General features: G+C 42.1%; 2 protein-coding genes across 3 annotated transcripts in view; both read right to left on the bottom strand.

Annotated features, from left to right (window-relative positions):
- The window catches only part of LOC103390156 (armadillo repeat protein deleted in velo-cardio-facial syndrome homolog), a 35,763-nt gene extending 23,510 nt beyond the window's left edge, over positions 1-12,253 (bottom strand). The window contains exons 1-2 of one of the 2 annotated variants that reach the window (XM_008325899.3): positions 11,377-12,253; positions 7,891-7,988 (exon numbers count right to left, since the gene is read on the bottom strand). The gene's annotated coding sequence lies outside the window, so the exon portion shown is untranslated. The remainder of the gene's footprint in view (positions 1-7,890; positions 7,989-11,376) is intronic. The other variant, XM_008325900.3, reaches the window with a different exon arrangement.
- Positions 12,254-12,429: 176 nt separating this feature from the next.
- Positions 12,430-15,323, bottom strand: part of LOC103390158 (probable palmitoyltransferase ZDHHC8) — a 15,269-nt gene continuing 12,375 nt past the window's right edge. Inside the window, 1 exon segment of the mRNA XM_017039096.2 lies at positions 12,430-15,273. Coding sequence (XP_016894585.1) covers positions 14,270-15,273 — 1,004 coding nt within the window. The 3' untranslated portion in view covers positions 12,430-14,269.

Genomic DNA, 15,323 nt, shown 5'->3' with positions numbered 1-15,323 from the left:
ACTGCCCCCCCCCACCCCCACCCCTCTACTGATCTGCGCCGCAGTTAACGTGTGCGCTATTAACAAGATGCTGAATCAACTGTGTGACGCCGAGCCTGTGAATGGCTTAGGTGAACGCAGCGCTCCCGCAATCCCCCGCGCTCTGCCCGTATATTCTGGCAGCACATGCACAACACAACACAACACAACACAACACATGCGCTCACTCACATCATACACACACTTGTCCCTGTGGGCTGGAGCAGCAGATGCAGCTGGGGTACACAGCAGCCCACTCTACTCTATGTCCTGTGTCACCCATGTGCAGCATAATAAGGGGTGAGGGAAGGGCAGGGGAGGTGGGGTGGGGGGGGTGGAAGGTGCACAAACACTCTCTCTTTAATGCTGCGCCAGGCAGAGGAGCACACTCCATGCCGAAGCAACAGCGCTACCCTGCAAGGTGCTGTGCCAAGAAATATCAAACCGTTCGTCAGCACCCGTCACAAATCTCCTTCGCACAGCATCTGGGAGTTGTAACTTGTTAAAGGTACAAAGAGCATACAGTGTGGGGTGGGGGGTGGGGGAAGAAACAACAGCCTGCAGGGACATCCTCTGCTTTTGGAAGATGTCGTCCCCCCCCCACCCCCACCCCCCCCCCAAAAAAACAAACTAAAATACGTCTTTTCTGTCAGCTCAGGGCCGACTTGATTAAACCAGCAGGAGGTTGATGAAATTGTAGATAAAATAATTACAGTTGATCTTGGACGTGTTACAATGACTGTTTATGGATTGATGTTGGAGACAAAATTTCTCAGAAAATGAAGCTCAAGGTGAGAACGACACCTCAGTCCACAGACCGGTGCTTTGTCTCTTTGTTATTTTCCTCTGATTTAGAGGAAGCTTTAATATCATTGATCTTTGGGTCTGCAGCATGCATTTCTCTTGATTTAAATTTTTTTCTCCACATCTTATATACCAAGAACAGTTTGTTATTTTCCAGAGATGCACTAACCTTTACAGAGTTTGATTTATTAAGCCCAGTCGTTTATTTTTGCTCAGTCCAGCAGTGTGTTTATTGGCGAGAGAAAGAACGTTAAAGAAATAATGGATGAAAAAATGAAGAGGATGTAAAAGAAGTATGGTCAAATCAGGAGAAAGAGTGATTTAACAAAGTAAAAAGAATGTACCTCCTGAGGCACAGAGATGTCTCCAAGAGCAAAGTTATCTACAGAGCTGTAGTACCGATAAAAGTACACAGTAAATAAATGAAAGGATTAAAAATATTTTGGAGGCTAGAAAAAAGAAACTTATTTTAGTTAGAAAATGTTTGTTCCAAAGCTGAAAGAGTAGAGGCCAGATTTGATGAGCTTTATTCTCCTGTCTGGACAAGTCGGGAGTGGCAGAAAAGTACCTGGAGTGGTGCATAACATGCAAGAAAAAAGCATTCTGACAAAAGAGTTCTGTGATCAGGAGTGACAGATGTGTTTAGGACAGGTTTACATCAGAAGTCGGTTCTAGGCCCTGGTTCGTTTGTTATGTTAATGAGGAAGTTGGTGGCTGAGGTCAAGCAGGAGTCTCTGCGGAGGTGAACGTCTGCAGCTGACTCTGTATTCTGGGTCAGGAGCAGGGAGCAGGTGGGACGGAAGAGTAAAACAGAATACAAATGTGTGACTGAGAGAGGAGCAGGTTGAAGAGTGAAGATGCGGGAAGCAGAGATGGTGAGTAAGGATGATTTTTGTCACCTGGGATTCCCCATCCAAGTAACAGACAGTGAACAAAAGAGGTGAAGAATGAGGGGGCGGAGAAGAGAGCTGTGACAAAAGGACAGCAACAAGTGTGAGAAGGGAAAGGTTTACAAGACAGGAGTGGAACCTGCCATGATGTATGGTTTAGAGACAGTGTCCCTGTCTCACAGACAGGAGGCTGAGCTGAGGGTGGCAGAGTTAAAGATGCTGAGATTTTCTACTGGGAAATAAGCAAGTTAGGAGAAGAAAAGCTGGAGATGAAGCTTAAGTCAACAACAGACGGTACATATACTGTATATATCGGATAAAGAATTCTCAGAAGCTACTTCTTGAAAGGAGGCAAAGAGGAAGATTCCTGATCATCGCCAACAAAGAACAAAAAAAAAGGATGTCTTTAAAGAAGAGGAGACAAAAGAAGGGTACGGAACAAAAACAGGAAGAAAAACACGACACACGAGAGTTTGACAGTTGAGCACAACTGCACCCTCCCGATTCCACGGTCATTAGGGAACCTTCTGTGTTTTACAATGACGTCTTCTGACCCATCAAATGTCGAGGGCCATCCAAGATTCCAGGGTGAATAATACCGCCCAGGAAGTCAAAGAGATGTTGTTTCGCTGCCAAACTGCCCTGAGATACCACCGATAGAAGCCCAGAAATCCAGCTTCCAGCTTGGCTTTTGAAAGAGATGGGAAAAAAAAGGACCGCTGTGATCCTCAACACCAACCAGGAGGATCCGTCCATTGACATGCTAAAATATGAAGCGCCAACCTTAGCACGAATCAGAGAGACACAACACTCACCAGTCCATCGTAAAATTTCCATTTCCTGTTACACTTTTTTGGCAGAAAGTTTTCTGTCTCTCTGCAGGTTCACTTTTTCATGTTGCAACCAAAACCTCACAGACGTGTGAGAGTAAAATAAAAAAATTGATTCTCAAATGTTTTTCTGATTCATTTTGTCTGACACTCACATATTTATTAAAACTGAGCCGACTTCAGGACTGACGTGTCTCTCTCGCACTCTGCTTGTTTTCACTCAGTGATGAACCCATTTGCCGCCAAAGGGCAACCCACAGTTTGAGTAACCTAAATGACACAGCCCATTTCTTTCTAATCTTACAATAATTCAGGATGCAGCAGCCTGTGATGGATCGTTGTCCTGACTGTCGCACCATTTTTTTTTTTTTTTTGCTGCTAATCTCCTCTTCTAGTTGTTGAGAAAAGATTGATTTCTGCCAGTGTTTAACGACGACATTGATGAAACAATAATCCAAACGCTGTCACTGAGAATCCTGGGACAGTAATTTTGCTTAGTAAAAGTGAGCCTTGCACAGAACACCGAGTCGGGACATGAGATTCATATAAAAAGTGAAGTGGTACTGGATTATTATAGTAATATAATAATAATAATAGTATATAAGATTTATATGGATCCATTAAATTAGCAGGAATTTGCGATATTGCAACATTTGGTATTTCTGGTTTTACTAACTCATTTACTTAGGAGTAAACATACTTTTTTCATAATTCTAATTATTTTTACTTCACCTGATGCAAAGAAGAAGAAAAAAATAGGGAAAAATGTTTCATGAAAAAGTAGAATTTATGCTAGTGCTGAACACAGATGAATTAGCGGAGTAACTTCAAAAGGTAAGTGATTTGTTTCATCAGTGACTCGGTTTGAAAGCGGGATGAAAAACATGTGCGTTCTCCTCCTAGCGTGATGTAAAGGTAATGTGTGAGAAGCTGTGGCACTTTTAATCCAAATACAAAGAGCCTTTTCATCTCACTGTGTTGAAATAAAAAGTGAAATGACATGTTTTTTATGTCAGACAAAATTGTGTTCCGTGCATTAGTCGCTGAGATGATTTTGCTCACCGCTCACCGTCTCCCACCCACTACTCCATTGAAACACTTGAAATAGGACCAGCTTCATCAGATGGAAAATAAAAGCGTCAAGGTCTCCGGGAGAACAGCACTTACTGGACCATAGGTTTTTTTTTTTATCGTTTGCTATTCCAATGGAAGTGCAATTTCTCCCAATAAGTGTACTGTATTTAAAGGGGACATATAATGGAGAATTGACTTTGTCAGGGTTTTGTACATATATTTACAAAAATAAATATATGTTTTCATAATCTGACAAAATCTGTTCATGTGCGTTCATGTGAGCCGTTCAAAATGTCCTTCACTGTGTGACATCACATGGTATGAAACTATAATAAACCCCAGGAAATTAGATTACGTGTATTGATTCCATACTGGATAACCGCAATCATGTACAACAGCGTTACCCAGCAAGGACCAATCGATCGTTATCATCTATTCGCCATCGTTGATTTTCCAAATCAAACCTCTTTCAGACTTTCTTCTGTCAGTATCAGAGTCTGAATGACCTTTGACCTGTTGTTCTGAAACATTGACAGATTATCTTTGAATGAAAACAGTAAAGAGATATGACTGGATTATTCTGGAATGAAGTTTAAATTAGTAAAACTGAAGCAGATTTTTTCATTTTTTCATTGTGTCACACTCATTTACGGTATTAAATGACCTACGGACAGGCTCTGGGCCCCGAACCAGGGGTTGGGGACACCTGATGTAAAAACACTAAAGAAAAGCACAGCTGCCCATTTAGCATAGGGCAAAATGAACATGAGCTATATAATATAAACCACTGGGAGTTGGTAAGTCTATATACGGACACTCACTCACACATATATGGTTGAAAAATAGTTTGTTGTCAGGTGTCCTGCTAATTTACCATACCTGACAAAATGGCATACACTGCCTTAGTGCAAATGTACACCAAAAAAAAACAAAAAAACCACTCAACTGCGTCACACAGAACCTGCCAATTTTCTGCCTGTCATTTTGCTCTTATTTCCATGGCTACAAAAAGCTGCCCACAGGTGGGCGGAGCATGACGTCGCTTATTGTCATTTAGAGGTAAAGCCAATTAAACGTGTGTATAAAACGGAATCCAGCTTTTCTTTTTCGCCAAAAGCACGTCACAACTTTTATTCTGAGATCAAAGAACCATAATAATGAGTATAAAAGTAGCACGAGAGCCCTTCAGGGGGCAGCACTGGAATAAGACAGAATCAAAGAGCCATTATATCCCAAGGTTGCAGATCCCATGAATAGAAATATTTATCTCTACAAAAGGATTACCTTATCTTCTAATAAAGTCAAAAGCACCTTGAAGGTTTTGAAACAATTCCTTCACCGTGGAGATTGAGCCGGTTGAATGTTTTTGACATACATTTCATGTTTGTCTTTTTCTGCTGTAAATCCTTTTCCCCGATAACATCATTGGTTTCTGTAGAAACTGGATAAATCACATCAATGGCAACTGTATTTAACCTTGACTCTGTCAAAACAATCAGGAAGAAGAGTGGACGAGGGAAGAATGACCAGGAGTCAGCGTGCGACAGCAGAGGGACCGATAATGGATGAAACCTCTCCATACTGGACAATGAATCAGACAGGATTTATTGACATCCTCTGAGAGCATGATTTACAGAAATTACTTTGAGTTTATTAGAGTAAAGATTACTAATGTCAGCCACATAAATCCGTAGGAAGCAGAGACTAATATTTCATTCGTTAAGAGTGTCCTTTGCTCTTCAGATGCAGTAAACTTTAACGGTCGTGAACTGGATCACATGATCGTGTACTATGCGCAAAGACACAAACACAGATAAAGATGAACACACACACACACACACACACACATATATATAGGACAAACACTGAAGCTTTCAATATACAAATACAAGTTTTCAGGTTTCTTCAAGCTCATCCTGAACTCTACAGAATTCAGAGCAGTGTTCTCAAGCGAGGCTAGGTATCACCAGGTACCTCACGATACGATACTATCACGATATTTGGGCCACTGTAACGATAACCTTACGAAACAATAACTCTGCAATAGTCGATATATTGCAATAGATTTCATCAACGAAGAATCCATCAATTAATTTCACATGAGCGACAGCCATTCGTCGACTCCACTCACTGTCATTCTTGCTAAGCGCCATCATGTTAAGGTTTGAAGAACTGCAGCAGCTTTTTGTGAGAGAATCTGTTTGTCTGAATCCGTTTCCATGACTGTAGCAAAAAGACGGCGCTGTACTCACAGACGTGTGTTGTTCTATTTCTTCTTCAACCTCACACAACCTTCTGCAACCTTGGAGTTGCTGTGCCCCCCCCCCCCCCCAGCTCCCCTCCTCTTCTCTGTTCAAAAATAACTGCACTGACTTTCTTCCAGAAACAAAAAAGTCTGTTATTGTCTGCTGTTTGTCTGTGTCCCTGGATTAACAAAGAAACACTGTTTACAAAGGGGAACAAACACGACATCTGTCGCAGAGGAACCGCACATATTTGGTTTTGTAGACAGCGGATCAACACGGAGAGGTTCTCCTAATGTGATGTAATGACTGCAGGGATAATGTCGTGATACAGTGTGTTATACGTGCTGCTATTCAGCGCACTAAAAGGGCTTTCATTTTGACTTTTTGTTGCGTTTCAGGAGCCTTGTGATGATGACTGATTTATTCTCTGCTCCCGCTGTCTGACCTCAAACCATTTATTCAGACGTTTCTCTGTGTAAAAGAGCGGGAATCATTTCTGCACCAGTGAGCTTCACTGTGGAAAACAGGTCCCGAATTCTGTATCTACACTTTCCAGCTTCACTGATTCCTTCTCCTCTCCTTGAACCATTTCCTCTTCTCTTTTCCATTCTTTAAACCTCTCTTTTTTTCCTGTTTCTTAATATTCTGCTTCTCTGCCTTTTCCTTTTCTTCTTCTTGTAGTTTCTCATCATTCTTCCTTTTCCCGTTGAACCTCTCCTTCTGTTTTTACTCTTTTATTTCCTTCTTTTATTTATTCCTTTGTCTTCTTCATCTCTTGTTCAGCTTTTTCTCTGCTTCTTGCTCTTCCTCCCATTCTTCTCCATTTCTCTTTTCATTCCATTACCACCTCTTCTTTTTTCTGTCTGCTTCCTGTATCTTTCTTTGTCTAGTCATCCATCCTACTTTTTCTCATTTGGTTGCTACCTTCAGGGTTCACCACACCAGCTCATCTGCATCTGTCTCACCCTTGTTTTAACGCCCCCCCCCATCCCCTTCCACTACGTCCATATATCTTCTCTTGGATCTTTATCTTTTCCATCCGCCTTGCGGCTCCATCTCAATCTGTCAATCTATTGTCCCATGTCACTACTAAAGTCAAGTGAACTACTTGTCATTGTGACACAGCACAACCAAATGTGTCCTCTGCTTTTAAACCATCAACAACAGTCAGCAGGGGGCAGCTTAAGCGTCCAGGGAGCAGTGTGTTTGGACGGTGCCTCGCTCAGTGAACTTCAGTGGAAACTTGGCAGATTGTGGATTCGAACCCGAAACCCTTTTGGAAACCCCAGGTCCGCTACTTTAACCACCGAGCCACCACTGCCCCCACGGGTACTATAAGGCAGTGTTTCCTAAACTTTTCCCAACTTGGGGACCACAAACCTTCATGACCCAAGTCAATAGACATTATTCGTAAACTCCTGGGAAACATGATGCTCTGCCACCTCTAGTTCAACTTCCTGTTTATCAAACGGCACCATTGTCTCCATCATAGCAGGTCTTATGACTGTCCTGTGAACTGTCCCTCCAGTGTCCCTCGTCTCCACCCTGCCTGCCTGAACAGAAACGCTCTTTTGTGGCTGCGGTCGTGCAGATGATGGAGCCTTTTCACCATCACAACAGTAAGTGTGTGGTAAATTATCTCCACCGTGTGACAGAGATAAATATAATTTATCCTTGCCATCACACACACACACACACACACACACACACAGACTGGGGTGAACAGAGTGCCGTGGTACTGCAGAGAACAGAGTGTTAACAATCTCCCACAAAACAGAGCCGTTACATTACAGCGTATAGGCGGTCGTGGTGTCACGTGAAGTGAACGGCCTACACAGTGTTTAGCGAACAGCGGGGCATTTTTTCACACCGTCTCCTATGGACCGTGCCTCACACAGAGACACGAGGCACCGCAGACTGTTGTCCTAATTAAACCCCCACACTGCATGTCCACCTCTGCTCCGTTCAGAGGGACATGTGCGGTGGAGGATAATTCAATTTAACACACAGACAAAACAAAATACATACAAAGCGGTGCCAGCTGTGCCCTGGATGCTGTTTGTGTTTCAGGTTGGCGCTGCCACACAGAGAAAGGCTGGAAATGCCAGAGAAGGTCACCGCATCGACTGCAGGGGAGAAAGGTCACATTTGGTTTTCATATTTAAACATTTAAACACATTTGGGTTCAGCGCGGAGAATCACAGGAGTTACATTTAGATGTTGAGAACTGTGGTTGAAGTTTTTTAACGACAACACCGGAAAGGTTCTCGTACGAAGGAGAGTAATATCTGTAGTTTTGAATTTTTCATGATGCTCTGTATTACATTTTTTGAAAAATCAAAAGGAAAATGTCCTTTGATTTAACAGACAAGCTGGATTATTTTAGGTAGGGTTAGGGTTAGGTAGGGGTAGTTATGCGACTTTTTTTGTAATTCTCAGAAAGTCAGGAGAGGTCAAAGGTTCAAGTTCCCTTGTTTCCTTCGTCCCTCACTCCTCTGAGAAACAAAAAAAAGACTTTTTTTGTAATTCTCTGGAAAATAGGTTTGTGGTAATGTAAAATACTTCAGGGCAAGTTGTTCATGCTGTGAAATTAGAGTTTGGTAAATGCATTTAATTTTAATGACTTTAATTAAATCTACTGTATAAAAGTGATTTGGTTTTTTAAATGTTATGAAACCAGTCTGGTTTCTGCACAAAACTCCAAATATTCTTGTGCAAAAGACAAGAAGAAAGATGAAAATGTTTGTCATTCTGTATTAGCCGACCATTGTTGATTAGGATCAAGTTTGGTTTAGTAGAGCTTAGGTTTTAGTCAGAGAACACACTCATTATGAGAGTAATGTCAAGGTAACTCACAGAAATAGCTAGTTAAAGTTTTAAGTTAAATTAAATATAAATATTATTATTAATTTAACAGAAATCTTACATTTTTCAAATTTTGTTCCAATTTTATTCTATTTATATAAATATTTAATTTTAACACAAGTCAAAAGTCAGAAAATTATATAAAACATAATTATTTAAATGTACATTTTTAGTTAAATTATATATTTTTTAAATGTAATAATTAAATTCATTTGAAAAAAAAAATCCTCAACAATTTCCTATTCTGATCACAGAATATAAAAAAAAATCCTCCAAAACATGAAAAACCAATTTCCTATTCTGATCACAGAATATGAAAAACTAAATTTAGGGTCAAGGTTCCGGGCCACTTATAACCTGTCCAAGTGCATCAATCAGTCCCCAGGCCGTACTTTGGACCGGCCTGACTTTCGCTGTATCTAACAGTTAAACCACGCAGCACCAACTGACATCCTGACTCTCACTGCTGCAGCGTCTTGGCACGGCAGCAGTGGCTCCCAGTGCAACAACATGTCCATTCACTGTGATTTGTTAATGTGAAGAATAACCTCCCACCTCCTCCGAGGCAGAAATACGCCAGGTTTGCTATTAATGCAACTCGTCTTTGTCAAGTGTCAGTGCAGCCAGTGCTTAATCACAGCAGTAAAGAGGCTGCAGAGAGGAAATGAAATGCATCAGTTTCACACTGCAGCTGGAAATGACAATCAGCCAGTTCAGCAATGCCTCTGATGATGAGGCCGCGGCATATCAATGAGCCCAGGCAGGGAGGTCGAGAGACACAGAGGAAGAGAGGGGGAGAGAGAGGGAGAGAGAAGTGGAGGGAGGGACGGAGGGAGAGAGAGAGGAGGCAGGGAGGGCGAGAGACAGAGAGAGGGAGAGAGGGAGAGAGGAGGAAGAGAGAGAGAGCGGAGGGAGGGAGGGAGAGAGAGAGGAGGCAGGGAGGGCGAGAGACACAGAGGAAGAGAGGGGGAGAGAGAGGGAGAGAGAAGAGGAGGGAGGGACGGAGGGAGAGAGAGAGGAGGGAGGGAGACAGAGAGAGGAAGAGAGAGGGAGAGAGAGAGAGAGGGAGAGCGAAAGGAGGTGGGAGAGAGGGAGAGAGGGGGAAAGAGGGAGGAGGGAGAGAGGGAGACAGAGAGAAGAAGAGAGGGAGAGAGAGGAGGGAGGGAGACAGAGAGAGGAAGAGAGCAGGAGAGGGAGAGAGAGAGGGTAGGAGGGACGGTTGGAGTGAGAGAGGAAGGGAGGGAGAGAGGAAGAGAGGGAAGGAGAGGGAGAGAGAGAGAGAGAGAGAGTCAGCTTCAGAGAATGTAGGTCACTCTGGAGCTTCTCGTTTGTTTTAAGTGAATCTAAGAAGTGATCAGATCAGTTCATGTCAGGAGGTTATCGTGGCTCCGTTTTTCCTCTCCGCAAACCTCACACGTTGATGTAAGAACAGCTACAGTAAAGCCACAGAGAGAGAGAGAGAGAGGAAGGGAGAGGGAGGGAAGAGAGGGAGAGGGAGAGAGAGTGTGTTATGAAGTTATGAATATGACTGAGCGACTGGACGATATTTCACTGTTTATGAAGATATAACTTTGTTTACTTTATGAGCAAATAAAGTTAAAGGAGGAGGAAATTGTTGTTTCGATGTGGGAGAAGGGCAAAAAAAAAATTGGTTTGTAAAGAAAAGTGGAGGCTATAATTTGAGCAACTTCAAGGATGGAGAACACCACCACACCCCTCCTCCCCCCGCGCCCCCGCCGACTCCCACACCACAAATCCTCACTGAACAAACGCAACAACATGACGGACGACAAATTCTCAGAAAATAAAAGCGGGCCGCGTTATAATTAATGGTTATAAAGTACAAGTCTGAAAAAAAGGTATAAATCATCTTGGTGAAGAATCACTTTGGTTCAAAAATAAATAACATGTAATCGTGAACAGTCATATAGTGGATAAATCACAGCACAAAGACAGGAAGTGGCTCTGATGATTTGGAGGGTTTTTTGCAAAATTTCACATTTTGTAATATAAAATATACCAGCTTTCAATAAAAAATATAAATTAATATTTATTTTACATTCAGCAGACGCTTTTATCCAATGCGATTTACAAGAGGTAGATTAACGATCAAGCATGTGGTTCCTCTGGGAATCGAACCCTGAACTCTCTGATCTCTGCTAACCACTACTCTATGGACCACACTACTGAAGTATACTTAACTTTAATCATTTAAATGTTTGTAAACCTAGCACATTTCAGTATACGGTCAGCAAAATTCAACTTTGATTTTGTTTTTAAAGAGAACACATTTACATTGCAAACAAATTAATAAAAAATGTACGGCTAATGTCTTGAATACATTTGTTTTAACAACTTTTATGCCTCGTTTTCAGCTCAATTTAACTGTTTTTTGACAAATGTTTGACTTAATTTTCGATTATCTCTAGCTAACGTTTTCCTGTAATGACCCTTGATTCATATTCTATATTAGTGTTCTAAAGCCACCAATCAAATATTAATGTAAGACTATTTAGTAAAAAAAAACGTTAACTTGACAACTAACTTCGACTATTTAGTAAAAAAAAACAAAACGTTAACTTGACAACTAACTTCTAACATTAGACTGGATAAGAGTCAAATACCTTCCAAATATTTCTGACTGCTTACCTGAAACAAACGAACCGCGGAAGAACCTCAAAACAGCTCGTTAATTACTCGTTAGCGCGAGACGTTCGATAACGGCTGCAGGCGGCCATTTTGGATTACTGAAATAGTAGCCAATCCCTGAGCAGTGCTGGGAATTTTCAACAATCTTTCCACCTATCAGAACTCGCATGACTCTTATTTATAAACAGAATGTCGCGATGATAGCGCCACCACCGGACCATTTATGGATTCACGCGTTTAGGAACGAGTTGTTTTACGTAATAAACTCTTGAAAAAAATGTGGAAAGAACAATATCCGAATCAGTCATGTTACAAAAATCTGGATCATCTGACATTTATTTGGAAAAAATATCCTGGTCAGTGTTTTTCCAAACCATTTTCATTCCTAACGGTTTCTAAAAATGAGCAATTATTCAATGTTTCTTCTGAATCCCTGTCTTCAGCCCAGCGTCTTCAGAAGAACGAGTCTGTGATACCATATCCTGCAGTGTTTTTGGACATTTGTGTGTGTGTGTGTGTGTGGACAGCAAGTGTGGGGACTAACAACAAAGTTGTTTACATTCGGTGTGCTGCTCTTCTAATTGAGAGGCTCCCTTTGTTTGTGCTCCTCATCACGCTGCTGTTGACAGGTTAACTGTGCTCGAGGAGTCCTCCTACATCCAGCTTAATTAACTAGTCGGCTGAGAGATCTGTCACCTATCCGGAGGAGCTGTAAATTTCTGCCAGCGCTCAGTAACTGACCCAATTTCTTATGTTTTCCTGTTTTTCCTTTTCCTGGCAGACTCTATATATAGTCTTAATTTTCAATCTTAATGAGAAATAATAAGAAAAAATAATATACATCATATTAAACATGGAGACACAATAATAATAAGTGCTGTTACTATTATTATTATTATTATTTAAATTATTATTATTCCTTGTCCCTAAAATAAAAAGTATGATACCTAGTTTAAATTATTATTATCCCTCGTCCCTAAAATAAAAAGTATGATACCTAATTGTAATATAATAAATAATAAAAAATAATAGCGGGAATTATCACGTGTATAAATCACACCGCAGAGCGTTGGTCCTTTAACGTCTTGCTGTTTTGTGCCTCACTAACTTTACCACCACGCCTATCCCGTCACCGCGCACTAGAGGGCGCCCTTCCCAAATCGACCTCGTCGTCACTGTCATTGCAGAGAAAGTAAATGAGTGCAGCGTTTCAGTAAAATGATGTATTACAGTCACGGGGACGTTACGATCTCATTTTCCAGCTGTCATCACTGCAGAACAAGTGTTTGTTTGTGTTGTGGCTCCTCTGCCAAAACACTTTTGAAAGTCTACCGCCATAAAGCATCTGTACAAGAGCGTAATCTTTATCCCTATCTTTACCGCTGTTGAAGGGGGAAGCACTAAAGGGCGAGATGGACGTGTTTAAATCAAGACTGATAATGTGTATTAGTTTTCCACTCCGTGTGGCAGGAACGTTACATTAGCTAACTGCATTATATTTTATTCACCGCTGTATTTTCTGAGTCATTTATATCTTTTCAGGTTCACGCGATATCACAGCATATTCGGTATCGTTGTGTTTGCAAACTTTCGAAGTGTTATTGTATTTATCAGTACGGAACACCAAAAAAAAAGTCCAAAAAATCGCCAAGAGTCTCTTAAAGATTTATTCAACCAGGTTTTTCAAAACTAAGAAATGGAAATTGAAAAAACAAATCGGAGCAATGTTTAAATTTTTAACCGAACTTGAAATTCTTAAAGTTTGGTAAAGGGTTTCTATTTGTACGGAGCCCCTAAAGGAACATGGGAAAAAAATATGAAACCATGTTAGTGAGCACGAGATACTTTCTGGTGCTCACAAGTATCGTTTGGTTATTTTTTTCCATGTCCTTTTAGGGGCTCTGTAGATTTGCATTTCCATTAGATTTTGTTTTTCTTCTGAAAAAAAAAAAACCCAAAACATTTTAGTCCTTAGGTGAGACCTGGCAACCTGGTGTAAAATTCCCTGATCACCTAACAAGTGTATTTATTTCTACCATTTAAATTCATTGATATTTTTTTTAAAGTAACTTTAAAAAGCACTAAATTACGTAGGTGTAGCTGTTTAGCTTTTATACCGTGATGTTTCGATGGTAGAAAAGTATAAACGTCAATATAAATATCGTCAAACGTCAAAAATAAATAATAAATAAATAAATACAACTCAATGAAGATGAAGCAGAGAAGATAAAAGACAACAGTGACGTAAAAAAAATACAAAGAAAAATGATCCAATCTAAAACTGTTGAAAATCACTGTCAGGCAGGGCTTTATTTCCAATGTGGTGCGCCCCCTGCTGAGCTGGAAGGGAATCAAATTTATTTGTTTGTAACCCATTGGATACCTCATACTCAACTATTTAAAAAATACCGTCCAATTAAAAACTGTATTAAAACAATGCGTGAAAATTACAAAATCTGTTTATTCATATAAACAACTACAAAATGATTTATAAATAGGGATGTTTTTACAACAGGAGTCAGATTCAGTCATGTCTTATATTCCACAAAAGCAAATATCAAACGATGTATAAATATCAAAGTACTCTGAAGGATTTATGACCTTGAACTTAAATCTTAATATTTAAAACATTATAAAAAAAAACACGTACAGTACAGAGAGATGAAGTCGATCTCTGTTAGCCGCAGCTATCCTGAGATTAGCCTTTTTATTTCCATCGACTCAAAGATACGAGTCTAAGTTTGTTCGTCCTCCTCTTCCTACGCAGGAATACTCAGGTGGGTTCTCTTTGTACAAGATCACGGAGCTGAGAAAACGGAGGCTAACACTGCATAGATGATTCATTCACAGCATCTGAAAATAAAGTACTCAGAGAGTTGTTGTTGTTGTTTTTTCACTTCAGAGCTCCCAGGGTGACGCAGTCCTTCGCCTCTGAGGAGTGCTTGACGGAGGTTCGTTTCACAGTGGCATACGAAGTGTAGGAGGGGCCAGAGGAGGAAGGCAGCCGGGGCAGGGTGGCTGTAGAGGAAGGAAGAGGCTGGCTCTGTCTCTCCAAAGGGCAGTAGGCCGGGGACGAGGACCTGCCTTTGCTCTGCAGGCTGCTGCTGCTGCTGCTCTGCAGAGGAGAGCTGGACGTCTTTGGTCCACGAGTCAGGGAGGACGTGGACGAGCTGGACAGGGTCGAGGCTCTGGCCCCGTAGCCGTGGAGCCCCGTGCTCATGAGAAACTCTCTGGAGCCGTAGGCGGGAGGAGTCGGACCACGTGAACCTGGAAGTCGGATGTTGTCCGGCGGAAGACTCCTCCTGTTGGGAATGTCGTAGATGCCGATGTCTGGGCCGTAGAGCCCCTGAGACCGGGCCTGGAGACGCAGCATCCTGTCCCTCTCCTCCATCTCCCGTTTCTCTTGGATGGACGCCATGATGGTTTTGGAATATCCATCGTATCTCGTAGTGACGGAAGATTTCTGAGGCGTCAAACCCTGTGGTCCGAGATCACGCAGGCTCTGGGAAGCTATGTCCCGGATGGTCAGTCCCGGAGGTGGAGGGACATCTCGTGTGGTGACACTGTGGGAGGCCAGGTCTCTCAGAAGCGGCCCCTGAAAGATAGGGGAAAGGTCTCTCTGGATGAAACCTTGGAAGGACGGCGATGCGTCTCTGGAGGTGAGACCCTGCAGAGAAGGTGAGATCTCCCGCGGTTGAGGAGACTGTCTGCTGACACCGATGAAGACGGGACTGTAGGACGGAGGAGCTGGCCGCTGCCCCACCGTCCCGTCCCGGCCCAGAGTCATGAAGTGAGGGTGGTAACAGGAGGAGGGGGGCGCTCTCTGAGGCAGAAGCTGAGGGTCTGTGGGGTTGATGAGGTTGTCATAAGAAAGGCTGCTGCTGCTGCTGCTGCTGCGACCAGGCAGGCGGGTGGAGGTGGAGGGGGAGGCCCGACGGACGGCGGCG

The sequence above is a fragment of the Cynoglossus semilaevis genome, chromosome 14 (genome assembly GCF_000523025.1).
Source record: "Cynoglossus semilaevis isolate Cse_v1.0 chromosome 14, Cse_v1.0, whole genome shotgun sequence".
In the NCBI taxonomy this organism is placed as follows: Eukaryota; Metazoa; Chordata; class Actinopteri; order Pleuronectiformes; family Cynoglossidae; genus Cynoglossus; species Cynoglossus semilaevis.
This window is presented reverse-complemented; position numbering and strand designations above follow the sequence as displayed.